This window comes from Pelodiscus sinensis, chromosome 8 (assembly GCF_052426305.1).
Source record: "Pelodiscus sinensis isolate ZL-2025 chromosome 8, ASM5242630v1, whole genome shotgun sequence".
Taxonomy (NCBI): domain Eukaryota; kingdom Metazoa; phylum Chordata; order Testudines; family Trionychidae; genus Pelodiscus; species Pelodiscus sinensis.
The window spans coordinates 55,910,393-55,936,752 of NC_143059.1; the positions used below are offsets into that span (position 1 = coordinate 55,910,393).

At 42.9% G+C, this 26,360-nt stretch overlaps 1 protein-coding gene across 3 annotated transcripts; it reads left to right on the forward strand.

The window, feature by feature from the left end:
- The first annotated feature begins 37 nt into the window (after nucleotides 1–37).
- Nucleotides 38–24,568, forward strand: NSMCE4A (NSE4A component of SMC5/6 complex). 3 transcript variants are annotated; one of them, XM_014573657.3, is made up of 11 exons: nucleotides 43–530; nucleotides 4,698–4,778; nucleotides 5,420–5,550; nucleotides 9,338–9,489; nucleotides 12,965–13,064; nucleotides 14,276–14,366; nucleotides 17,442–17,536; nucleotides 19,590–19,638; nucleotides 22,187–22,278; nucleotides 23,044–23,113; nucleotides 24,328–24,568. In XM_014573657.3, the coding sequence occupies exons 1-11, from the start codon at nucleotides 218–220 to the stop codon at nucleotides 24,330–24,332; spliced, it is 1,179 nt and encodes a 392-aa protein (XP_014429143.2). In that variant the 5' UTR covers nucleotides 43–217; the 3' UTR covers nucleotides 24,333–24,568. The 3 variants fall into 3 exon arrangements, with proteins under 3 accessions (XP_075791454.2, XP_014429143.2, XP_089636319.1); XM_089780193.1 differs by lacking the exon at nucleotides 43–530 and adding an exon at nucleotides 554–758; XM_075935339.2 differs by lacking the exons at nucleotides 19,590–19,638; nucleotides 22,187–22,278; nucleotides 23,044–23,113; nucleotides 24,328–24,568 and adding an exon at nucleotides 18,478–19,583 and having other exon boundaries at nucleotides 38–530.
- The last annotated feature ends 1,792 nt before the right edge of the window (nucleotides 24,569–26,360 follow it).

Consider the following 26,360-nt stretch of genomic DNA (forward strand, 5'->3'; position numbering starts at 1 on the left):
GACAACGCAGGAGGGTCACGGCGCCAGGGGTCAGCCGAGGCGAAGGCGGGGTTTCCCGGGCCCGGCGGAGGGGGAGGGGCTGAGGTGTTTGTCCCTGAAGGTGAAGGGGGTCGGGGGAGCGGGGAACGGCTCCCTGGTCGGGGGCGCCAGCGGGCACCGGGCTCTGGGCAGGGCCGCCCGCGCCTCACGCTCTCCACGGGGCGGCCCCGAGGCGGCGATGTCGGAAGCGGCTGGGGGCGGCGACTCCCCGCACGACGGGGGCCTGGACTCGGGGCGCCGCCAGCCTTTCCCGTCCACCTCTCGCAACGGGGCCGTGCCCGAGCACCAGCAGCGGAGGCTGGCGGGTGGCCGCGGCCGTCAGCGCGCCGCGGGGGCTGCCAATGAAGGGGTGGATGGGGAGGAAGAGGAGTCGGACGAGGAGCCCTCGCAGGACAGCGAGAGATCGGCGGGGGGCTCCGAGCCCGACGGGGAGAACACGGACAGGAGGATGCTCCGGCACCAGTATCGGCAGCTCATCAACCGAGTGCAGCGTAAGCCCGGGGACAGGGAAGTTGAGCTGTGTTTGTGCAGTGACTGGTGCACCTAGGCGCTGGGGTAATACAAAGAGTATCCACAGCCGTAGCCTTGGGGTCTTCCTGCAGCAGCCAGAGATCCAGCCCTGCCAGAGGTGGAAGTATCTCTCATGCTTGCTGAAGGAGAGTGCCCCGCTCCCAGCCAGAGGCACATACAGATAAGTTGTGGTGTTTTAGATGCTGCTTGTAAGTATTAGAACTGGGAGCACTGGCTGTTGGGAATCTGGAAGCACAGGAAACAGGAAGGAGGGGGGAGGAGATGGGCCAGGGCTGAGTGAGAGCTACAGAGGGGAGCAGCAGCAGCTTTGTAAAGAGGTTTATTTGTTAAATAAACACCCGTTGAAGTTTGTTAGAACCTTGCTTGCATGATACAACATAAGTCTGAAGCTGCTGGGGAGCTTGGGATGATGGCGTCTCAACTACACAGCAGAAGTTTCCCTCTGCAGATCGAAAACATTTTACACATCCTTTAAAGGATTGGGTCTCCTCCTGAACTGAAAGAGAGAATTGCTAGTTGGGCATTAGGGGGACAGGATTGAAAAAAAAAGTGGCATTAAATAAATGGCTTGACTTTCATAGATGCTGGATAGCCACTAGCCCGTTGAGGGTGTTGGACCAGTCTGATACTTAGACATCTAATTTAGGTACCTAAATCTTTATTTAATCATTTCACTTTAGGCTTTCACGTCTGAAAATGTAACTTTAGATTTATTGCATCTTTATTCTGCCAAGACCCAAGTGAGAGATGTAGTATAAATTTAACAGTTTAAGGCGATGTGCTGTTTAATGGGCTCTTGTCTTTGAATTATTTCTTTTTATTATTTTTAATGTTTAAAATATAGACTAGTTGGTCTATGAAATGAAACACATTTAGTAATCACTATGAATGGTCACTGTAATTCCATATACAATTGTGTTAAGGCAATGTCAAAGATTGTGATTTATGGTGGCTGGGATGAGATATGAAAACTGGTTAGCAGAGTACAGGAGCATAGCGCACAGCTGTAGATACTGTATTTTTACCTGAAATTACAGAAGACTCATAGCCAGAATACACCTATATTTGAACATTATCCTACAACTTGCAAAAGAAGTCCAGGGGGTTTTCAGTGAACACCAGAGGTTTTACATCTCTCCCACGTGTACAGTCAGCAGTGCTGTCCCATTGTTGCTATTCTTCTGAGTGCAAGAATGCTCACTTTTCAAGGCATCAATAACAATTCAAGCAGCAACTTGAGTTTGTATATTTTTGTTTCTGCCTCCAGAAATCTTTTATCTTAGTCTAGTTCTTGGTTAACTTGCATGATTTTTGAAGATACTATTACAACACAGTTTTAGAATAACTTAACCTGTGTGTGTGTGTGTGTGTGTGTGTAATAAAACACTATTAAAGAAAAGTGTATCAAGAGGTAGATGCTTCTGCTCAAACCATTTGAACGCTATGATGTAGTGAGCAGTCATATGGAATTAAGCTGTCAGATACTCCCATTGTCACTGTTTATTCACCTAAGTAACTGTAAATGTTTGTTTTTAACCTAGTGATGGCCAGTAATGAAACTACCATTATTATTATTTATTATTTGTATTACCATATAGTGTTTAGGAGCCTTAGTCATAGAGCCATAGCCATTGTGTAATACAGCCTTGCATGTTTTTGTAGAGAACCTTAATTTGTGATGTTTAAATGGGTAAGACAAATAACTCTCATGAGCTCTTGTAACTATTTTGATATAAAACAGGACATTGGAATTATTAGCAAAATGTATAGAAGATATACTACTTAACTTTAGAGCTTTTTAAAATGTCCACTCTCAGAAATATTCTGTAGTTGGTTTGTAATCACTTTAGAGCTTGCAGGGGAATCCTAGCCTTTGCATTTCTCTAAAACTCATTCTATGAACAGGAACTCTTCTTTGAAACATTCATTGTACAGGCAGTCCCCAAGTTACGCGGATCCGACTTATGTCGGATCCACAGTTACGAAGGGGGCTTTTCTCGCCCCGGAGGACAGGAGCGGCGGGACGCCCAGATGCGCTGTGGTCCACCGCCCCCGTCCTCCGCGGCGAGAAAAGCTGCTCCCCATCTCCCTGGTCTGCAGGGAGGCGGGGAGCAAAGCCTTGGAGCACGCCCGCAGCGGGACAGCCCAGGCGCGCTTGAGTTGTCCCCCTGCAGGCGTGCTCCGCGGCTTTGCTCCCCGTCTCCCGACCAGCAGACCAGGGAGATGGGGAGCAAAGCCTCGGAGCACGCCCGCAGTGGGACAGCTGCGGCGCGCTTGGGCTGTTCCGCTGCGGGCATGCTCCACGGCTTTGCTCCCTGTCTCCCTGGTCTGACCAGCAGACCAGGGAGACGGGGAGCAAAGCCTCGGAGCACGCCAGCAGTGGGACAGCCGCGGCGCGCCTGGACTGTCCCGCTGCCCGCATGCTCTGCGGCTTTGCTCCGCGACTTCTAGGTCAGCAGACCAGGGAGACGGAGCAAAGCCATGGAGGACTTGGGCGGTCCCGCCACCCCCGTCTCCCTGGTCTGCTGGGGGGGGGGGGGTGCAGCTAGTGCCCCCTCCCCCAGCAGACCAGGGTTTTCTTGCCTACCCCTGGGGTAGAGCAGCTGGGGGCTGCCAGGTTGGTCCTGCAGCGCCTCTCCGGACCAACCCAGCAGCACCCCAGCTGCTCTGCCCCAGGCGTCCTGATTCAGCCGCTGCTGGTCAGTTTCAGCAGCGGCTGAATCAGAACGCCTGGGGCAGAGCAGCTGGGGTGCTGCTGGGTTGCTCCAGTAGCGCCGAGGAGCCACGCTACTGGAGCAACCCAGCAGCACCCCAGCTGCTCTGCCCCAGGCGTCCCCAAGTCAGCCGCTGCTGAAACTGACCAGCGGCTGACTACAGGAAGCCCGAGGCAGAGTTGCTCTCCCCCAGGCTTCCTGGAATCAGCCACTGATCAGTTTCAGCAGCAGCTGACTTGGGGACGCCTGGGTTTCTTAAGTTGAATCTGTATGTAAGTCAGAACTGGCGTCCAGATTCAGCCGCGGTTGAAACTGATCAGTTTCAGCAGCGGCTGACGCCAGTTCCGACTTACATACAGATTCAACTGAAGAACAAACCTACAGTCCCTATCTTGTACATAACCCGGGGACTGCCTGTACTGTACTGAAATATTACTGCATACAGCTGAACGAAGTGCTACTTTTTTATCTGCAAATACGTATATGCTTTCAATGGGATTACCCACATGTTTAAAGTTAAGTATGTGCATAAATGTTTCTAGCATTGGGGCCTGTTATCATATTTGCCTGTAATTCCGGGGTATACTCCTTTATTACGGTTACTCTCCTTTCTGCCAGCTCCCTCCTGAGAGTTCATCCCACCCTAAAAGCAGATGAACATGCCTGTTACCAGAGGGTGGGGGTGTGCATAGGCAAGGGCTGCGCCAGCTGGGCAAGACCAGCCCCTGTTGCTGATGGTGGGCTGTTCCAGCCTGCCTAGGAGGGCTGTTCCAGCCCATCTAGGTTGGAGCGACCTCTTCCCCCCCCCCCCCCCAATGAGTTAACCAATTACATGGGATTTTACATCCCTAATACCATAGAAGATTTATTACTAAAATTGATCTGATAATTACTGATTGGGGTATGGGCAGGTTTGGGTTTATTAGCATCTGGAACAGAGATTTTCCACCAGGCAGTGCTTTCCTGCTTTGTGTCCCAGAGCTCAGTGCCATTCTTGCTTTGGAATCTCTCTGCTGCATTCTTTATGATAATGGAGATGTCTTTCTGTCCCATCTTTGAAGCAGATCAGGCTAGGATAGTTTCCTTAATCATATCACCCTTGTCAAAAGGGGGTTAGGTGTGTTTTTCCCTGCTTTGATTGCTTTTTGTAATGGCTTTGGTTCAAGCAGAGGTGGGGTGGGTGGTCTCATCTTCCATAAGTACTATGACCTTATTCCCCAAGAACACAGAGTTGGTAGGTAATAGGCCTATGCAAATGCTGACTGTAAAAAGCTACTGCAAACAGATTTGGAGTATTTTGAATTTGGTGATGTTTACTGCCAAGCACTGTTAGCTACTTATGATTAAGTTGTTTATTTTTCAATGCATGCATTTTAAATTTAAGATTTCACTTATGTTTTCTCTTTTCCCCAGAGAATCGAGAGGATATGCTCAGTTCAAAAAGCAATAGTTTGACAGAGGCACTACAAGAAGCCAATAAATTGTTCAGTGGAGGTAAGGGTAATCTTACAGACTATTTCAGAAATTTTTGCTTTGAACATCAAAGCTATTGAGGTGATGCCCAGAATTTTAAAAAAATATGTATTATGGAAACAAACTGAGGTCCAACTGCTCTGTGAAAACACTAAAACATGGCAGCACAGTTATTTAATAAATTAGAATGAAGATGGAACTGCTCGAAGAAGATGTATTGAAAATTTCATCTAGTTATTTTGGTCCCTTACTACACTTAAGGCGACAAACAAATACATTAAGTTTTGTAGTTAAAATGTAATACTTTATTTTTGCTTCTGTATCTCGGCTCTTGCAGTGCAACAGAAGTGAAACAATGTAAAAGCTAATGTTATAAAAGTAAGTAGATTCAGTAACTATATTTGGAGAGGGCAAGTGTATTGAGAAAGACAATGTAACTTTATTTTTTAAGGATGGCTTAACAGTGTTTCATGCTTTCTATTGGCAATGATTGCTATTTGCAGAACTAGAAAACATGTTTTTAGCAGAGTCAGCTATCTCAGAGAAAAAAAGGAATTGGCTTACAAAGTACACTAGTTATGATTTTACAGTTAATACAGTGTATACTTTGTCAAATTTAGACAACTGTTTATTGCTAACATACAATTCTTCTTCCATAACAGTTTCCCAGGCAAGAGAGGCTGCTCTGGATGCCCAGTTCCTTGTTTTGGCATCAAATCTAGGAAAGGAGAAAGCAAATGAGTTACACTCTGAAATGACAGTATTTGACTCGCCAGCTTTTGCTGAAGATTTAGTAAGTGGAAAAACTGTTAACTCGTCAATGTTGAGATTCCTGTTTCTTTTCCACCTCTGTTACATCTAGAGTAGTTTGAAGATTTCAGACAAAATGTGGCTGTTGCATTAAAACTTAAGCATAATTTATATGAAGTTCTTTAACTTTGCAAACAGTATAGAAGTTTATCTGAACTTTCTGATGAATCGACAGTACAGTAATTGTTTTAAAACCTACATTTAGAACCTCCATTTTAATAAAAGAGATGTAGCTATATAAATTTAAGCTCCAGGGCTGTGTCTAGACTGGCAAGTTTTTCCGCAAAATCATCTGCTTTTGCGGAAATACTTGCTAGCTGTCTACACTGGCTGCTTGAATTTCCGGAAAAGCACTGATGCTGTCATGTAAGATCATCAGTGCTTTTCCAGAAATACTATGCTGCTCCCGTTAGGGCAAAAGTCTTTTTCCGAAAGACTTTTGTGCAAAAGGGCCAGTGTAGACAGCACAGTAGTGTTTTCCGCAAAAAAAAAGCCCCGATCGCGAAAATGGTGATCAGGCCTTTTTTGTGGAAAACCGCGTCTAGATTGGCCACGGATGCTTTTCCGCAAAAAGTGCTTTTACGGAAAAGCATCCTGCCAATCTAGACGTGCTTTTACGGAAATGCTTATAACGGAAAAGTTTTCCGTTAAAAGCATTTTTGGAAAATCATGCCAGTCTAGACATAGCCCAGATGTTACAGGATCAGGGTCTTCCTGCACCAAATGATATTTCACAGCAGTTAATTAAATGAGGTTTTTTTTACAATAGTATATTTAGACAAGAAAATAAATCTGCTGTGTTGGTTTTGAAAAGCTATACCTCTAATTTCACATCAACCATGTTTGCTGTTCTTTTTTCTATTACATGCACCTATTTTCTGTTTTAATCAAAGCTATGCTTTTCAAAAAGTTTGAGATATTGAAGTCTCTTTGATATTTTTGAAGATCTCATGGTTTATTTCTTGATCCTCTGGCTGAAAAATGCTAGTTCACATCAACATAAGAGCAAAAAGCCAATTTTATTTTATTATAAGCTGTTACATTAGTCTAATGTGGAGTTGTAACTTTTTTGTCAAAGGTGTAGCTGTGTTGTACAAGAAAATTAGGTTTCATTGCTTATTATTAGGACTGAATCAACTTTATGGTCCATTTTTGATCAATGTTACTGTCCATAAGATTTTAAAAATAGTACATTTCATGATTTCATCAATGTATTTCAATCTGAAATTTCAGAGTTGTAATTTTAGGAGTTGTGACCCAAAAAGGAGTTGTGGGAAGGGATTGCTACCCTTACTTTTGTGCTGTTGCTAGTGGGGGAACTGCCTTCAGTGCTTAGCAGCTGGAGAGTGGTAGCTGCTGTCCACGAGCCCTGCTCCGAAGGCAGAACCACTGCCAGCAACAGTGCAGCAGTAAGGAATGTCATGGTATGATATTGCCACTGTAGCTTCTGCGCTGCTCTCTGCAATTTTGGCCCTCTGTCAGAAGCCACCTCTCTGATGGCCCTACTCTGAATGGAGTAGTGCAGAAGTGAGGGTGGCATGGTATGATATTGCCACCCTTACTTCTGCCTTCAGAACTGGGTGCCCAGCTCACATCTGCCACTGTCCAGCTATCCTGATCTGAAGGCAATGTAGAAATAGGGGTGGCAACATTGTGGTGGCCTTCTGTACTATGTGCCCACCTCATTACCTTTTGAGTCAGGACCACCAATTTGAGAAATACTAATTCCCCCCCCATCCACCAAAATCTGGATAGTATAGGAAAAAGTACACATTAGACCAGATTTCATGGTTGGCAACACAATTTTTCATGGCCATGAATTTGTAAGGGTCATACTTACTTTGTCAAATGGGGGAAGACATGTGATGGTGATGCAGTGCCTGAAATATGTTAGATTGACATTCAGAAACTGTGTGTTGAAGAAGTCCTTCTAAATATTAAGAGCCGGGACCTCTCAATTTGATATGCATCTTCCCCTTATCATAACTCAGAACACGGTCAGGGTTTGTCTGTTCCAGGAAAATGGGACGTTCCTGGAATGGGATTGTTTTCCATAACATGGAAAGGGAGGGGGCTGCTAGGAGGGACAGTTATACTGCAGAGTGACCAGAGAGGGGTGGCCGCACCAGGAAGAAAGTGGCCAGCTGGGGCCAGGGCTCTCCATGTGGCTGCAGATAAATGGTCCCCCCTGCTCCAAATCACTGCGTCTCAGCCACAGCACCAGATTTTTTTGCGGGGAGGGGAAAATCTCTGCTGTCCAGCAGCTGTGCAGTCCCTCTCCCCACGGAACACCAGCCTCCCTTCCCTTCCTCCCCCTCTTTCCCCCCAGAACAGCTTCAATCCCAGGATACTGTAACCTCAGGTCTCCGGTTACTCCCCCAGAGGCGCCTCCCTCAAGAGGAGTGAGGAGGGGTTGTAGTTGCAGTGTTGTCCTCTCTGCCATGGGTGGACACAGTGAGCCTCCCATCTTCTGTCCTGATTCCTGCATCTCCAGCCCATGCCTTGAGTCCTAATACCTCCCACCCCCAGTCGTCACTCCTGTCCTGAGCCCTCTTCACACCCAATCATCTGCCCGACTCCTGTACTCCCAGCTACTTACCCTGAGCCCCCCAATTGCTGCCATGACTCCTGTACCCCTATACTATCAGCCTCCTGCCCATAAGGCCCTGAGCAGTGCTGAGTAAGTCTTCTAGTTGCATTATATAATTAAAAAACAGTGTTGCCAGCAAGTGATGAAGTTATGGAGGTATGGATTTATAGGAAGGTAGAGGATAAACCAGAGACAGGCAAAATACAGCCCACAGGCCAGATCTAGTCCATCAACGCTTCCAATCCAGCCTGCCACGATCCTCTGGGATGCCAATGTTCTGCAGCCCAGCGGGAGCCTTGGGCATGTTTCCTGCTTGCCGCACACCATTCAAAGTGTCCAGACACTGGGGTCACGTGTGTCTCTGCAGCACAGGCCCTTGGGTGGGGATGGGGGAGGAGGCTCCACACACTGTCTCCGCCTGAAGTACAATCTCACCGTGCTTTCATTCTTAGCTATAGCTACAAAAAGACAAGTTTAACACTTACTGTGAAAGATGGCTTGCAAATGAATAGAGGACTTGTGTTTCCATTCTAGTACCATTCATAAGCATTCATTTCCATAGATATTTACTTTACGAGTAAACATGTAGGAGTCTGAAGTTATAACTGGCAACTGAACTGCTAGAGGGCATATGATAAATAAGAGCACAGCATCCCTCTTTGTTGCCAAGCAGAGGACACTTCTGTACCTGTCCTCTGAAATGCAGGAAAGCTGTCATGTTGAAGACATGGGCGTGTCTCTTTACATAGCCTCTTGTTGGCAAGTCTAAAAGAGAGAATTGCTAACTGCCTTTGATCCCCAATTTCAGAGGAAATACTCACAAACTGGTGTATAACTTTATGCTTAAATCTTAGCAGAATCATGACCAAGCATGTCCCTGTTCTTCAATAAGCTCTTGAGGCAGATCTTTCCACCCATGTATATGTCTGACTTCAGTGGGGCTCACATAGGGCTATCTCTGTAGAACTTATTGTAGGATTGAGGCCTAAAATTATACAGTAGACAAATGATGAATTGTAGTTAAGGGAAATCATGTAACTCTTTTAGTTGAATTGGAAGTAAGAGATTCTTGCGGTATTCAAATAGGTATACATTATAGTACAGTATCTTAAAAATAAGCATTCATTGACTTTGCTGTAAGTGAAATTTAGGTGCATTGTCTTTTTTCTCCCTTCAATAGCTAACATTTATGGGCCTCAATCGTCTAGAAGAAGAAGAAAATAATAGTGATGATGAGGGCATTACTGGTGGATTTTTACCTACTAATGCCTGGCATAAATTGGGAGCAGAAGCAGAAAGATATTTTAGAAGATCCCCTTCTTTTCACTACATGTAAGTATATTAAAGGAAAATGATCGTGTATGCTGAAGCACAACATGGCCTAATTTAAATTCGTTTACAAAAGGACTGACCCTTAGACTATCAGTTGTTAGGTAGTGCACTGTATTTGAGAGAGGAGATAAACATGGCAATCCAGCTGCAGTCTATAGCAGATCTCTCTCCTGGCATGGCACCTACACTTGTGCTCTTTTCCCACATATATGAACTCGTGTACCTAGGCATTTCAAAGAACATTCTCCTTTTTGGGGTCTGGTTTATGAAGCAGTAACTTGCATAAATAGTTTTTTCAGTCTTCTGAGGCACAAAGAGTTCTTCCACTAGAGAGTAAGAGCTCATAATTTCCTTTACCTAGTCTTTTCTGCCTCATAGTGCTATCCTCTGCAAACATTACTTCTGCTTCTGTTGTAATATTTTCCATTTTCCTCATCTGGGAGGGATAGGCATACGAGAGCTCTCCTTTTCTCCTTAGGCCTTCCCCAGGCATTGTGAAGGACTTTGTGGGCTTTGCGCCCAGACCGCCCACCTGATTGTGTCTGAATCCTGATCTGTGTCCCTGAACACCACGTAATCATCTCCAGGATTCTGTAGCATGAGAATATCCCAGTGCTTCCTGCTTTCTCTGTTTCCCAGGAAGGGAGCTATCTGACTCCGGGCAGTTACTCTCGCACTCCTATCCTGGCTGTATTGCAGGAGAGTCTTCCAGTTCCCTGCAAGTACTCTTCTGTGTAAATAGGCACAGTTACGAGGTGCTGCATTATCAAATGAACCTTGAAAAATGAGTAGTCTTGTGGCACCTTACAGACTAACAAAACATATATAGAGAATCATGAACTTTTGTGGGTAAAACCTACTTCATCTGATGAGTTGGAGTCGAAATTATAGAACCCAAAATATATATATATAACAAAAAGCATTTAGTTGTCAGTTTTAGGATCTGTGTTAATGGAACAAAGTGGGCTGGATGTGTCTCATTCATAGCTTTGGATGTGGAAATATGAATGTTAAAGGCTGTGTAGTGTAGTAACCAGTTAATATCTGTATTCAAGCCCAGGGTAACAGTGTCAAATTTGCAAATGAATTCTAGCTCTGCAGTCTCTCTCGGTAATTGAGTAGTGAAATTCCTTTGTTGCAGAATGGCTACTTTTAAATCCATGATTGAGTTACGTTCTCCTACAGTTTTATGTATTTTACCATTTCTGATGTCTCATTTGTGTCCATTTATCCTTTGTCGCACAGACTGTCCGGTTTGGCCCATATACGTGGCAGAGGGGGACTGCTGTCACTTGATGGCATAGATCACATTAAAGGATGTGCAGTTGTATGAGGTCCTGATGCTGTGGTTTACATGGTTAGGTCCTGTGATGGTGTCGCTTGTATAGATATATGGACAGAGTTGGCAATGGGGTTTGTTTCAGGGGTAGGTTCCTAGGTGAGTGTATCTGATGTGTGGCTGCTGGAAAGTATTTGCTTCAGGTTGGGAGGGATTGTTTGTATGCAAGGATTGGCCTGTCTCTCAAGGTCTGAGAAAGAGGTTCATTTTCCAAGATAGGTTGTAGATTGTCAATTATGTGTTTGAGCGGTTTGAGCTGGGTGCTAGGGATGTTAGATAGTATGTAATTGAACAGTTGTGTAACCACATCAGATTTTAGTGGTTACATGACTCTTCGATAGTCCCAGGCAAGATTGCCTTTAAGTTGCATAGCAGTACAGCCCTGCAGCTGCTTAATGAACCCTGCCCAGTCAAGAGCTCAAGGCTCCACACAAGGAACTGGCTGATTGGCCCCACAGTTGCTTAATCAGCCCCACTCATACGACTGCGTAGTTTAGAGGAACCTTGGTCCCTGTGGGGAGGGCTGGCATATTATCATAACTTAAAGCAAGGTAAGGGTTTGGTTGTGCCAAGAAAATGGTATATGCCTGGAATGGGATTGCTTCTCATAAAACCATACAGGCAGGTGCAAGGGGCTGGTTTGGGGCGCGCCTCCTCCCGCACTCAGGGACTGCCCCAGCCCAAGCCTACCTCCCCCCAGGCACCCTTTAGGGAGGATTAGAGGGGAATGAAGGCCCCCTGCTTCACCCATTCATATGCGAATATTGCTGGCTCTTCTCCATCAGGACGTGAGGGGAAAGTGCACAGTTTGCTGCATTCCTTACTCTGGCTGAGGAGCACGGGGGTAGATGAACCTGGATCTGCCCCATTTGGGGGGACATCCTGTTATGCTTAAACGAAGCACACAAGATCTTGTATAGGAGAAAAGGCAGTATGCCACATTTATTGAGAATACAACAGTTGCATATGCTTTTCAATCATTCACACACAAACACGATACGCTCACGCAGTCTCGCCAGACGATGTTATAGTTACCAGTCCAGAGTCTGGATCAATCTAGTGGCCAGCCAGATTAATCACAGAGGGGGAGCAGGGTCTTTGTCGGTTGATCGATCCGATGCTCTTCTGGAGTTGGTGGCAAGACGAACCCAAAGTTTCATAGCAAAGCACCCTGCTTTTATAATCCTTCGTTGAAATCAATAGATTCCGCTTTGTCAGCCTGTGACTGGAATATTATCTTGTTGATGTCAGTCATTCCCAAACATCTCTTGAAGGCTCAATCGTCTTTTGGGGTTGCCAGCTTCAATTCAAGGCTCGTCAATCTGCCAGTAGTCCAATCACTCCTTGTTATGGGTATGCATCTTTGATGCCGAGTAGTCTGGTCTACGCCCAGACTCAGCCTCTTTCTTCGGCCATCTGGTTCTGAATAATAACTTTTGCACTTTATCTCGACACATTCATACCCTTTTCTCTCACACAAGCAATGTTACAAGGGCTGTCAAGATTGTGGCACTACATCAACATCTGCATTGGCAAAGCAAAGAGGCATTGTAAATCAAGCAATTAAGGCCTCAGCCTTCAACATCCCTTTAGTCTCATTAACACAGACACAATACCAAAACTATCTTTTTACTTGGGCCCATTTACTAAACTCACTACACTTTAGGACAAAGAAATAGACATTTAACTAAAAGGGCTTAATTTAATATTACATTATTAAACTACATTACTATATTACTAAATCTAAAATACAAATATAATAATAAGAAAACTTTCATTTCCAACAATCCCTTCCCTGACTGTGTCCGCTAGAGCTGCAGCAGCCATTGAGAGGCATGTTTTACCTGGCCATAAGCTGCTGTGGTAAGAGAGGACTGGGGTAGTCCTCTCTCCCTGGAGCAGCCTGCATACTGAACCCCTCATCACCACCCCCACCACAAAACAATGATTTAAAAAAAGAAAAACCCAAGTAATGCCAGGTAAATCTTCTGGTAGTATATTTTAGAAGCTTTGTACTCAATTTTTTAGAATTATTTTTCATTTTCTCCCAGCAAACTAACTTCAATGTATTCTCTAGTCTTATGCATACTGTAAAGTAGTTTTCATACATTAATGCCACTTATCTATTTGGATTAGGTTGGGCTCTTTCAAGTCCGATCCTCCTGTACCAAGACAACGGATTGAGAGACAGAAAAAGAAAGGAGGGACAGAAGAAAAAAGGGCAATGCCTGCCCAGGTTTGTAAAGTAATATTTTTAATCCTTTTTGATAGCATATGTCTTAAATCACATACAGGCAGTCCCCGACTTACGCGGATCCGACTTACGTCAGATCCGCACTTAAAAACTTACGTCAGATCCGTCCTCCGGGGCGAGAAAAGCTTCTCCCGGTCTCCCTGGTCTGCTGGGGGGGTCCAGCAAAGCCGCTGGACCCCCCCAGAAGACCAGGGACACCCGAGCAAAGCCGCTGCCTGGGCGGCTTTACTCGTTTGCCCGGGAGCAAGCCGCCCAGGCAGCGGGACCCCCGCCACCTGGGCGGCTTTGCTCCTGTCCCCCTGGTCTGCTGGGGGGGGACGGGGCGCAGCTAGTGCGCCCCCCCCCCTTCCCCAGCAGACCAGGCTTCTGTTGCGGGACGCCTCGGGCAGAGCAGCTGGCGTGCTGCCGGGTTGGTCCTGTGGGAACCTACCCGGCAGTGCCCCAGCTGTTCTGTCCCAGGCTCCAGATTCAGCAGCTGTTGAAACTGATCAGGCTGATTCCAGGAAGCTGGGGGCAGAGCAACTCTGCCTCCTGCTTCCTGTAGTCAACCCCTGGTCAGTTTCAGTGGCAGCAGCTGAATCTGGAGCCAGTTCCGACTTGCATACAAATTCAACTTAAGAACAAACTTATAGTCCCTATCTTGTACGTAACCTGGGGACTGCCTGTATTAGTTTGTGAATTATCTGTTTTCTCTGCAGCTATGGCTTCACTGAAAGCACTGCAGTGGTACAGCTGCAGTGGTGAAGGGTTTGCCCATTGCTGTAGTTAATCTATCTTCCAGAAGGGTGGTAGGTAGGTTCATGAAAGAATCTTTCTGATCTTGTGCTGCCTACAATATTGGTTAGGTCATCTTAACTTTGTTTCTAAAGGTGTGGATTTTTCACAACCATGGGAGATTTATGTATGCTGGTGGACCAATCCTAAATTTCAGTGCAGAATACAAGAATTATCTCTCAGAACTGGTATACACTGAAAACTTACATTAGTGGAGCTTCATCTCTCAGGTGTGAAAATTCTCCCTCTCATCCCTAGGAAAACATAGGTATGTCAACCTAATCCCCAGTGTAGACCGCATGACCTCTTGTGAAGGTTGATTACTTACAGCAACGGGAGAATCCTTCCAATTACTGTTGTGTAGTCTACATATGGCTGGAAAAAAATAGAGGGAACATTGGTTGTAATATTTTTTTCAGTTGAAGAAAATGGAGGAATCTCACCAGGAAGCTACAGAAAAAGAAGTTGAGAGGATCTTGGGATTGTTGCAGACTTATTTTACAGACGATCGTAAGTATGCCTCCCAATTTAGCTAAGGGAATGCTACATTTAAGCAGGGAATGCAAAATGTATTGCACTTCTGAAGCTAGAGAATGATACTCTGCAGCTACATTAGTAACTAATCAGGTCTATCATCCAAGGTCCTAGTGTGTCCTGCTTTGCCAGGGAGGAGTTAAGAACTGTAGACTTGAATTCTGGCCACATTTTAAGTTCTGTCTCTGAGCAGCCTCTGCAGTGATTGCACTGTATTTATTAGGGATGTGAGCGAGTAGTCGATTAGTCAACAACCAGATAAGCTTAGGATCATTGGATAGTCAACTTCTCAAATTCTCTTCTCCCCATCCCCTTCCCCCACCGTTGCTGCCTCTATAGAGAGGTAGCAAGGGGACGGGGAAGCAGGAGCCAGTATTGCGGGGAGCCATCTTAAAATCTGGTTTTCCCCCCAGCACTGTCTCTGTGGTGCTGCTTGCCACCTCCTCCCTGCTGTGCTGCTGCCTCTATTAGATCTCAATTAGGATCTCCTCTATTGGGATCTGCTTTTCTTGTCTGGGGGGGAACTCCTGCTGGGACCCCCCACAGACAAGGGCTGCTGCTGGAGCAGCCTCCCCTAGCCCCCTTGCACTGCTGCTTTGGATAGAAGCAGCGGTGTGAGGGAAGGGAATGGACAAGAGCACTGGGTCCAGGAGAAACCCCTACTGCGGTTCTGCAGTTTAAATTTAGTAGGAACTGGGCTGACTGTGCGACCAGCTCTTTCTATGGTATCGAGTACATGATTACCCGGTTACTGTCAGCCGACGGTCAGGGCAGTGTGTGTGTGTATGTTTCCGAGAAAAGGTTTAACGTCCGTGCCTTTACTGCTAGGACCGGGGTCCCATCGCAGAGGGTGGCCAGCAGGCCAACAGACGCCCCGTTATATAGGAAGAGCTTATTACACCTTAGATTTTAGCTGCTAGAACACAGGGGGTTCCTTCGCAGAGGGCAGCCTTGGGGAAAGGCTGAAAGGTGCCCCAGTGGATTGTGCCACCTGGGTGTGACACAAATCCAAACGCCCAAGCTCTCCCTATATCTGTCCCTTTATGACCGGCTGAAGTTCTTTTAAATTGTGCTTGGTTCTGTTACAGCAACTGAAGGAGTCAGGTTAAAGCTTAAACAGTTACAGGTTTATTGAGGAAGCTTATAAATCATATGGTTGCAATGGCTATTCTATTTCTTAACTATTAGCAAAATATAGGTCTTAAAAATGGTTACAAAGAAGATAAAGATAGAAAAATAGAAATAATGGTACCAAGTAACAGCTTACTCTTTCTATGTGTACACTTAAGACAGAGGACCACATCCAGGTACCATTTTTACCCCCTTCTGTGCCTCTCGACTCCAGCATGTCAGGCCAGGGCCGGTCCCTCAATTCCTAGGAAAGACGAAAATACGAGGTGGGCGTCCCCATAGAACCTCGGGAGGTCAAACACCTAACCTGACCAGCAGGTAGAGGGTAGAATGACACTCAAAGTGAGTGTGTGCTGGGCCCATCTTATATACCCATTGGGTCACGTATTTTCTCTTTCTTATCTGTAATGCCAATTGATGCTGGTCTGTCTGCTGTAAGACCAGTTCTTACAAGGAAGTTGTGAACTTAATTTACACTTGTAAGAGAGAATTGAGATGATTAAATTTTGAAGTACTGGACATTGTTTTCTCAGTGGGAAATTCCTCTTCCTGGGACTGTGTGTGTTCGAATCAACATAGGTGCCAGCCGCAGCCTCGAGGCCAGCTTATTGACTTAGCTGCTCTCTATCCACATATCTGTGTTTCAGCTTCTCAGGATCAGATGAGCCAGCATAGACTATGCTGATATTATTGCTCCTTCTCTGCCCTGTGCTTCAGAGAGGCAAATAAGATGGATGATATGGGATTAGTCTGTCTGGCCACAGTTACCCACCCCTTAACATCCTTAGTATTTATAGCTTTCTATATATTTGCCACATTAAGCCTGTGGAGCTATTGTTTCTTTTTGCAAACTCAGACAGAAACGGTTTCTTTCCTAAACTGAATACAGGTTGAACCTTTTTGGTCCAGCACCCATGGGACCTGACTGGTCCCAAACCAAGGAATTTGCCAGACCAGGGGAGATGAGTGCCATTCACTTGCTCTCTTGGCCCACGAGGCCTCTGCTCCCCCAGTCCATACCAGGCCTTTACTGCTGGCCCGAAGGGCACTTAGGTGCTACTCTTCTGGTCTGAGTCTGCTTGTTTTTCCCTGTGAATGCTTTAGCCCTTGAGCCCCTACATCAGCATTTCTTAAAGTGTGTTCTGTGGCACACTGGTGTGCTGCGAGGCGGTTGGAGGTGTGACACAGAGAACAGAGTTCAAAAATGGCCACCCTTAAAAGGGCAATGCCTGCTCTCCTGATAAAAGGGCAAACTGGTTTTTTTGCTTAACAATTTTTTCCACATCCTTTTTTGTTTTTGCTCAACTTTTCCCTGGGGACTCTTGTCAACTTTAAAAAAAAAAAAAAAAAAAAAAAAAAAAAAAACTTTCCCCTTGGGAATGGCTGCCCTTAAAGGGGCAAGCCTCCTTTTTTCCCCCTCAACAACAAAAAATCCTTGGTGTTCCCCATTTAAAAAAAAAAATGTGTTCCTCAGTCTTAAGAAACACTGCCCTACATTCACCGACAATGCCAGACTTGGGAAATCAAGATTACAGAGGTTTCATAGTGAAAGAATACAAAGCATTCCCTCTTCTTAGAAGAATCCTATACTCTCTTCAGCTGAAAGGATGATCAGTGTTGAACTGTGATCTCCAAAAACAGCAACAAAAAATAATTAATGAGACAATGACAATTTTAATTCCAGTGAATGTGGGGAGGTGGGAGGGTAGCAGGCGGAAAGGAGTAATATGGTGTTTAAAAAAGTACACTTTTAAGAAAATTGAAAATCTGATAAAATGGCTTCACACAAGGATAGTTAAATATGTAACAATTTGCTTAAGACCTACACATACAGTGCATCTCCTAAATTAGCATATTTACATCTCTGCTAACTTTAATATAAATTACATACATATAACTACTGTTTTCTTATGTCTATAGCCAATACACCTATCTCCTTCTTTGATTTTGTGATTGATCCAAATTCTTTTGCACGCACCGTGGAAAACATCTTTCATGTGTCTTTCATTATAAGGGTAAGGAGTAATTTAGTTTTAAAATCTTACTTGTAAACTGGGATAATACAAGAAAACCAGACCATCTGCTTGTTTATTGAAATTGCAGCTGCTGTTTCCACAGTTTTAGTTAAGAGGTATATTTTTGTTTCTGGGACTGAATGGTATAGAAGTACAGGCTAAAATTTCATACCCTGATTTGCCTTTGTAAAAATGTTATTGGCAAAAAGTTTGAGATTCCATTATTTTCATTAGTCTGAGAAGTTTTAGTATCTTTCTGATAAGACAACACTGTCATCAGAATTGTAAAATAAAAGTTTAGGTGGATTGATTTGAATAAAGCTATTTAAATCATCAATTAGGAAACCTTGATTTAAATCAAGAATTTTAATCTTGCTTGCATTTGTTCTTTAGTTATTATCTTGATGGTTGATTCTCATTGGCAGGGCTCGCCAAACCGCGGCAAGCCCCGCTTGTCAGCCACGCTGTCCAGCGATCTGCGTATGCGCAGATAGCCCAAACCCGACTCTTCCAGGTTGTAATCTACTCGCCATGTGCGAGTAGATTGCATTATTTGTCGAGCCCTGCTCATTGGTCAGTACTTGTTTCTAACAGTAGCACGTTATAACAAATATACACAATTACTTAATTTAAAGATAGTTTAACAAACATTTAACATTAATTTTTATATTTGTATTAAGTAATGCTAAACAACACAATTTTTACTTACTAGATTTTCATGCAATATTTTGATGGAAATCTGTTTAGCTGCCTTTTTAAAAATAAATAATATATTTAGCACTTAGGAATACAAAAAACTAAAGAAAAATCAATCTTGCATTTGTAAGTATAGTTTAATGCATTGATGCTGGAACTTGTACCCAGAAACTCCTGAGATCTAATCCTTGCTCTGACATGGACAAGTCCATCCAATGAGTCAGTGTTGTTTCTTGTCTTCATAGATGGAGCCGAACGTAAAATCTGCTATCTACCACCTGCAGAGGTGTTCCGAGGGTTATTTTTTAGTGTGTTTTTTTTGTAAAGCATTTTAAAGAACTAAAACTAATGTATAAATAACATCTTACACAATTCGGGTTTTTTTTTTGTAAATTAATCCTCAATCAATTTGTGATAGTTCTTTGCTCCTTTTGCCTGATTTCAGACATGAAGTACAGAGCGCCAAACTTTATTCTTTACCCAAGTGACATGATCCAGTAAAAATAGAAATAAAGCAAATGTGGTGGTCGTTTTTCTTTTGAAGCTGCTGTGCTGTGGTAAATATATCAAGATACCACAGTCACAGAACTGAGAAATATATTGAAACAGTACTTGATTTTTAAAAAACTTAGTTTTAAGTGCAAAAACCTGTAATTGCTTAACCAAGCCATGTTTTCCTGCCCATATGTTTTAATGGATTTAATTCTGTAGTTTAAAGTTCACACATTTTTAATATAAAAATGGGGGATTTTAAATGCTTATAACTTCACTTGAAAATTTTTTGCTTTGGATTAGAATATCATAAGTTTATTCTCTTGCAAAGTTATAATTATATGCTAAAGTTTTCAGTTGTTGAAAAGTAACCAATCTAGTTCTCAAATCTTTTCACAGACGACTATATGCTTAGATAACTTACTCTACACACATGCCAAATGAAGTTATAATCCGTTAAATGTTTTCTTCTCTGTACTTGAAAGGAAATTTGAAATTAAATGAAAATATATTAGTAGTTTGATTACAATGAATATGGTGTAATGAACATGCAAGTGTGCCCATATTGTATTAATGATATGATTGAGATTTTACAGATATATCTTAGGAAGTTCATTGTTTCCCTTAGCAACTGTAAATTTGCACTTGTGAATATGCAGAAAGTATGAACTGTATTTGTAAGAGGGTTAGTTATTGTTGCTCTGGGAACATAACTGAGATTTTTGATATAAGACTGTACATTTCCATTGATATATCATTGAAAGTGAATCCTATAAATAAATGAAAAAAATTGTCATTGTCTGTTTTATATCATCTGGACAGTTGTAGTTTCTGTAATTATAAATCAAGTCATATTGCATTCTAGGATGGCTTTGCAAGAATAAAACTGGATCAGGACAAGCTGCCAGTAATAGGTAAAATACATTAAACTTTTTTAAAAGAAAAATAAATTATTCAAGCACCAAGAGAGTTTTTATATGTAGAAGGTGGCTAGCCAATAGATGTAGGACTTATACCTCAAGACCTGACAATGACCCATTTCATTTCATGGGCATTGCTTCTGTCCCTAAGTAGTGTCTGCTGTTTAGGCTAGAGATGTAAAATCCTGTGTAACTGGTTAATCAGTTAAACGTGAAGTTTAACCCCTTAACCACTTCAGGGACCCCACTGGCCAGCAGGTGGGGATCTATCTGCTCCAGTCCTCACCAGTTAACTGGAACCAGTAAGCATCACCTATTAATTTTTCATATCCCTAGTTTAGGCCTGATCATATAACTCGCTTATTTGAGTAACTATGATTGGGCCATGCATGTTTTAAAGTATTGAAAACAAACAGAAGCACTCTGTAGCTTGCATTTACAAAATGTAGAATTCTTTAAAGATTGTTAGTTTAAAGCCAGTACTATTAAAATGCTTGACCTCTTCCACTCTACTCTTTCCCTTTTCCCTTCTCTCCCTCCTGTACTCCTCTTCTTCCCCCCCCCCCCCCGCCCACTCAAAAAAAAAAAAGGCAAGCCCCAGGAGTTCATGGGCTCCAGCGTACAGGCCACTTAAGTTGCTAAAAAAGATTGCTTTTTACTTCATTAGGCTTCTGATCAGGCCCAGGAGTTAAAGAAGTATCTGTCCAAAAAAAAAAAAAATGGAAGTACATTCCCTTGGATTGTAATAGAAAAGTATAAATTATGGCAGGTAAAAACTAAGATAAACATTAGGAGAGCAAAGAGAATTTGAAGATAAAATTGTCTGCACATAACATTCTTAAACATAATATCCAAAGCTGCAAAAGATTTGGTGTGAAAATGGAATGTCAGGGAAAAGAGGGCAATTAAGTAGGATGACTAAAAATAGAATAGTTTAGATTTTCACCATAGAGGGCATTGGGGTATATCTGCCTCAGCCCATGTGTGCACTAGGAAACTATTTCAAAACAACTAAATTTGACTTAGCTCCTAATTTTACAAAATTGAAATAGCGTGTCCCCCACATGGGGATTCTCAAAATTAGTTCAGGGCAGGCTCCGTTAGTGTGGATGCATTACCTTGACTTAGAGCCCCGGGAAGCACTGGGGAGTAATTACTTTGAATTTCTCTGGGAAATAGTTATTTTGAAATAGTGGCACCAGAGCGTTCACACGAATGCTAATTTAGAAATTAGTGTTATACCCCAAGAAAAGCAGATTTCAAAATAAGCTGCCCATTATTTTGAAATAATGGTCTTGGTAGTCTGGACATTCAACTTATAAATTCAACCTAAGGGGGATTATTGCGAAATAAAGCCCTAGTAAACCAGGGCTCAAACCTGATAAAGTATTAGTCCTGAAACAAATTGCTAAAGAGCAATATGTCACCTAGACCAGATAGTACTCATCCAAGAGTACTAAAAGAATAAGGTTGACAGTGGCAATGAAAAAATGCAATGTCATTAGTCAGCTGCAATACTAGAGAAGTACTGGAGAGCAGATGTCCTACAAAAAACAGTGGGAGCCATCTTGGGAATTACTTTAATACCAGGAAAATTGTTTAAAACTAGAATTAAAAACAGAATTATGAACACCTAGATTGTAATATGGTAGGGACAAACAAGCATATCACTTAAAAAAAGATAATTTTGTCTAACCTAGAATTTCCTGAGCATGGCATCAGTTATGAATGCAGAATAACTGGTTGACATTATTTGTCAAAATTCTTGGTAAGAAGATATGAGGAAAACATGAAGTATGAGGTTAAATACTGTAATGGATTAAAAATTGAAATGTGGTAATAAAAGATACATTTTGACTGAACAATTGGCAGATTTAACACAAATTGACTACCAACTACTGAAGTTAGGAGAGTACTGTATCTACAATAGGTTTTTTGTAGCTTCTGGTACTGGCCCATAAGAAGCATAATACTGGACTAGGGATGTGACCAGGTAAGGGTAATGCTTACCAGTAACTGGCTAAAGCAGTGTTTCTCAACTTTTTTTTAAATTAAATAAAATACCCCCCTTTAAATAAATAAATAAATAAAAGTACCCCAGTACCTACAGTTTCCAGAGAATTTTTTTTCTACTATTGCAACACATTTGTTTAAACAACTTAATTGTAGCCATGCAGGCAATGAAATTCTTTGGTGTAAAAAGTAGAAAAATAATAAAGCACTGTAAAACTTAAAACAAAAATTCATTTTTCTCCAAATTTCTGTTGTATTGAAGTACCCTCCCAGATTTCTCTTGAGTACCCCAAGGGTACTCATACCACTGGTTGAGAAACACAGGGCTAGAGCAGCCCCCTGCCTGCCGTGGGTGAGGGGCTGCTCCAGCCTGCTAAGGGACTGGTTAAGCAGTTAACTGGGACTTTACGTCCCTATCAGTAGTACATCTAGTTCAGTATAAGACAATTCTGATGTTCCTGAAAAGTATTGTAACACTTCATGTGCCTTTCTAACTGTGTGGATCCTGAAAATGTGCTATTTTAAACAGAACCTTCAGGTGAAGAGGAAGGTAGAGAAAATGACCAGAGTGCCCAAGTACGGAACCAAGTAGTCATTTCTTTGAGCCATCAAGACTGGAAGGTATAATAGATTACACTTCCTTTGCATCAGTTTAAGTTTAGAGTCTCAAAGAGTTGTGCTATTTTATGGCGTGAAGACACAGAATAGTGCCTCATATGACAAGTTGTGTACACATCTTGGTAGCAATACATATTGATCATTATGGACCCTGGAAAACTAGTAGGTATAATAAAATAGTTTTCTATAGTGAGAGATGGGATGGATACTTCATCCAACTCCACAGGTGCTTTGTTAAATTTATACTGCTTACAATCTAAGGTTGTGCTACTACAAAAAACTTGCTGTATTATATAAAAGCCAAGTAGATATTAGAATTCAGCCCAAATTGCTATCCGTTTTTCCCTTGCCACAAAGCATTAGTCATGGGGCAAATGTGATGTGTCTGCTGTCCATCAGATTCATGATGATATTTAAAAGAATGTGCTAAAGTGCTCAAGACTAGGCTTATCTAAATTCCTGAAAGTAGTGAGAAATAGTGTTAGTGCTCCATATGGTGAAGTGCTAATTGTAAAAGAAAGCTATCACTTTTCACAGGGTGGGTTTGTAGAACTTGGTAAACAGAAGTTTTATTTGACTAATAGACCTCAATGTGATTTGATTTTTGGCACAAGGAACTCCCATCCCTCCTTCTCCCCTGGTTGGCCTAATCATTCTAGCAAGTGTTATAATGTGAGAGTCCTGTATTTCTAATGCAACTAATTTTTTTTGTTTCAGTTGTTACATTACTGTAATAAACTTTTTAAAAATATTACTTTCTTTGACCAGGACATTGTAGAAACTTTTGAAATCACAGAACCTATGATTCCCCCTCCTGGTATCAGCCAAGAAAATGAAAGTAAGTGTTTATTTAAGTTGGTTTTTCAGAAAACTTCATAGTTCAATTCATACGTTTTGTATGTATTTGAGAACATTAGAGAAAATACCTGTAATGCTTATGTAACACTTAAGATTTAATACGTTTAATTTAAATATTTGAAATTGCATATTTGTTTAGGGTTTTCCCTATTAATTATACTTAAACAAAATTAATTATGGTGAACTATTCTAGATTAGGAATGTAAGTGAGTAGACGACTAACGGATAAGCCTAGGAGTATTGGTTAATCTAGTCAGCTACTTGCATTTCCCCACCCTCTTGCTGCCTCTGTATCAGAGGCAGCAAGGGAGGCAGGAGCTGGTGCTGGGGGGAGCTGGCTTAAAAGCACTCTCTCTGTGGTGCCACCTGACCTCTCCTTCCCTCCCCCCCCTCCCTCCCCCCCCCCCCCCGGCTCTGCTGCCTCTATCAGGGCAGGGGAGAGGGGAGGCAGGACTGTGAAGCAGCCTCTGCCTGCAATGAATCCCTGTGTGGGGGGCGAGGAGGAAGGGTCCCAGCTTCCCTCTGGGGCAACCCCCCCCTCTCCCCCCCCCCCGTGGACAGGGGCTGCTGGACCTGGCATGAGCTGGGACTGGGCAAGCCTGGCTCAGTCCTGGCTTGTACTGGGTCCAGGAGCTATTCACACTGTACATTTAAACTGCAGAGCCACGGCATGGGAAGCTCCCGGACGTGGCACGAGCCAGAACTGAGCACCTTCCCTTATCAACTAATTGTGTAGTCAATAAAAACTCAATTGAGTACATGATTAGTGAATTATCGGGTTCTTAACATCCCTATTCTGGACATTACAAAGCATTTAATTACAATGATGATTGCTGTAGAACTCTCTAAGTGTGTCTGTAGTCTTTGGACCAAAAGTCTTTACATATTAATCTTCTAAACAAAGAACTGAAATATGTATACTTGAAACCTTAATGGTTAGCTAATTGTTTGATTTTCAGAATTTCACACTGATTTTTTAAATGTACTGCTGTGAATGATCACGGTTTAGTTTTTATAATTTTTTTAAAAATGACAGTTGATAAGTGATTAAAATATTCTAAGGACATCTTGAAGGACATATACAGAAATTGTTTAGGAATAGAATACACAAGCAAGAATAAATGCAATGTAATAAGATTTTAGGTGATCTTGAGTTCTCTTTTTTTAAAGTGTTTTTTTTATTTCTTTTTCTAGGTTAGGTGCCATGAAGGGAAAAAGTTTTAAAATAATTTACTTCAAAGAAGTTTTATATGTATATACTGTATGATACAAATTATTTTTGATGAGAATACTAGTTTAAATTTGACTTTTTATATAAGAAGCTTATTGTATCTTTTTATTTATACATGCTATTTACAATAGTAAAGGTTGTCATGATACACAGGGCATTTTCATCATAACATAATTTTCTTTATTAAAATATTTTTGTAATGTTGTAATGCTTTCCCAATTTTTATACAATAAATATAGACCAAACAGGGGCATAGCAATAAGTGGGTCTGTTAGCATTAGCATTCAGACCCAGTCCTGGCTCTTTTGCATCCCCAGGACTTGCCCCACTCTGCCTGCTAGTGAATGGGATCAGGGCAAGTCTCCGCTCCCCAGGTGGAACACTGGGTGGCTGGGAGTGGGGCAAGCTGCTGTGCCTGGACCCCACCTGGAAGGATTTGAGACTAGGATCAGGTTTGGTTAACTGTGACAGAACTGAGAAAAATTGCTCTCTATGATCATGATGCCTATTAGCCTACTTTCCCTTTTTTGAAGTACAAGACATTTTTTTGGCAGGTTTAGTGAAGACCAATTTATGTTTAAGGCTTTAAGAGGAAGGGGTCTCATCAAAATTGGCTTTTGCTTTAGAAGGGAGTGTCAGGAAGAGACATGCGGAAGTGCCAGGTGTGAAAATCAATGTGGTGCTTTACATTTGTATATGGCAGTTGTGAATCTTCTATAAAGACAGGAAAATCCCTTTCTTTTCCCATTATAGGAATTTTCCTTAGATTGCCAGGGCCCAGAGAACAGACAGGAGGAGTGAGACAGGGCTGAGAATGGTAAAAGGTGATGTCACAAGCATTCCATGTTAGAGGGAGTGAACTGAAAATGGTCAAGCTCAGTGCTGGCCCTTGAGGAGGATGAGGAAAGCTAATAGCGGGGCCTCTGCTTGCAGCAGGCCCATGGCTCTCTGTGGGGAGAAGACTACTTCCACAGTTAAAGGGTGAAAAAATGGAGAAATTCATTTCACACAAACTTGAATGTGGAATTAGTTGTCTTTCACGATATGTGTTTTAATTCCCAAAACTTCAGATAGAAAAGGTGGGATATGTAAATTACAGTCCTTTCCACAGGAGAGCATTACAAGTTAAAACCCAACCAACATGTTTGAAACATGCAGAGTTTGGAGTGGGAGGATGTCACCTTAACTCTTAGTCATCTTTAAGAACAGCAAAGGACATTTTAGGCCAGGATTGGCAATAATTTCTAAAAGGGGGCCACATCACCAATTTCTGAAGTGGCTGTGGACCACCCAAAAAGGGTTAGGGCCTCAGGTGGGGCTGAGGGGAGTGCATGAAGTCTTTTCCCACCCCCTGAACCTAGAGAGAATTGCCAGCTGTTTTAAAGGAGCTGGTGGTTCTCTGTAGGCACTGCAGTGGGAGGAGACCTTGTGTGCTTTCCCTACCCCCAGGCCAATCAGGACCTGGGGGCAGGAGGAGGGAGCACACAATCACTTTTTTCCTGTCCCTGCCTTGCTAGGGGCACATGGTGACTAAAGAGAATCACGAAGTGTAAAACAGTGGCCAGTTGTCTCTGATGCAGCACACTTCTGGCAGGGGGAAGAGATTTGGCATGCTCCCCTGCCCCCAGGTCTCAATTGGCCTGGGAGTGGAAGGACAGCCAAGGACTGGATTCAACCTGTGCAGGCCCCTTTTCCCACCTGTTTTAGGTATATACTGATTGGCTGTGTCTACACTGCACCCCTTTTCCGGAAAAGAGATGCAGATGAGACAAGTCGGAATTGCAAATACAGTGGGGATTTGCATTTTCCCCGCTGCATTTGCATGATGAACATGGCTGCCGCTTTTTTCCGGCTCGGGGCTTTGCCGGAAAAAAGCGCCAGCCTAGATAGGGATCTTTCGGAAAATAAAGCCTTTTCCGAAAGGTCCCTTATTCCTGATTTTAAGAGGAATAAGGGACCTTTCGGAAAAGGCTTTATTTTCCAAAAGATCCCTATC

Coding starts and splice junctions, on each gene's coding strand:
- NSMCE4A (XM_014573657.3), top strand. CDS start 218: ATGTCGGAAGCGGCTGGGGGCGGCGACTCCCCGCACGACGGGGGCCTG. Junction 13,065..14,275: donor AAAGGGCAATGCCTGCCCAG/GTTTGTAAAGTA, acceptor TATTTTTTTCAG/TTGAAGAAAATGGAGGAATC. Junction 19,639..22,186: donor GGACAAGCTGCCAGTAATAG/GTAAAATACATT, acceptor TATTTTAAACAG/AACCTTCAGGTGAAGAGGAA.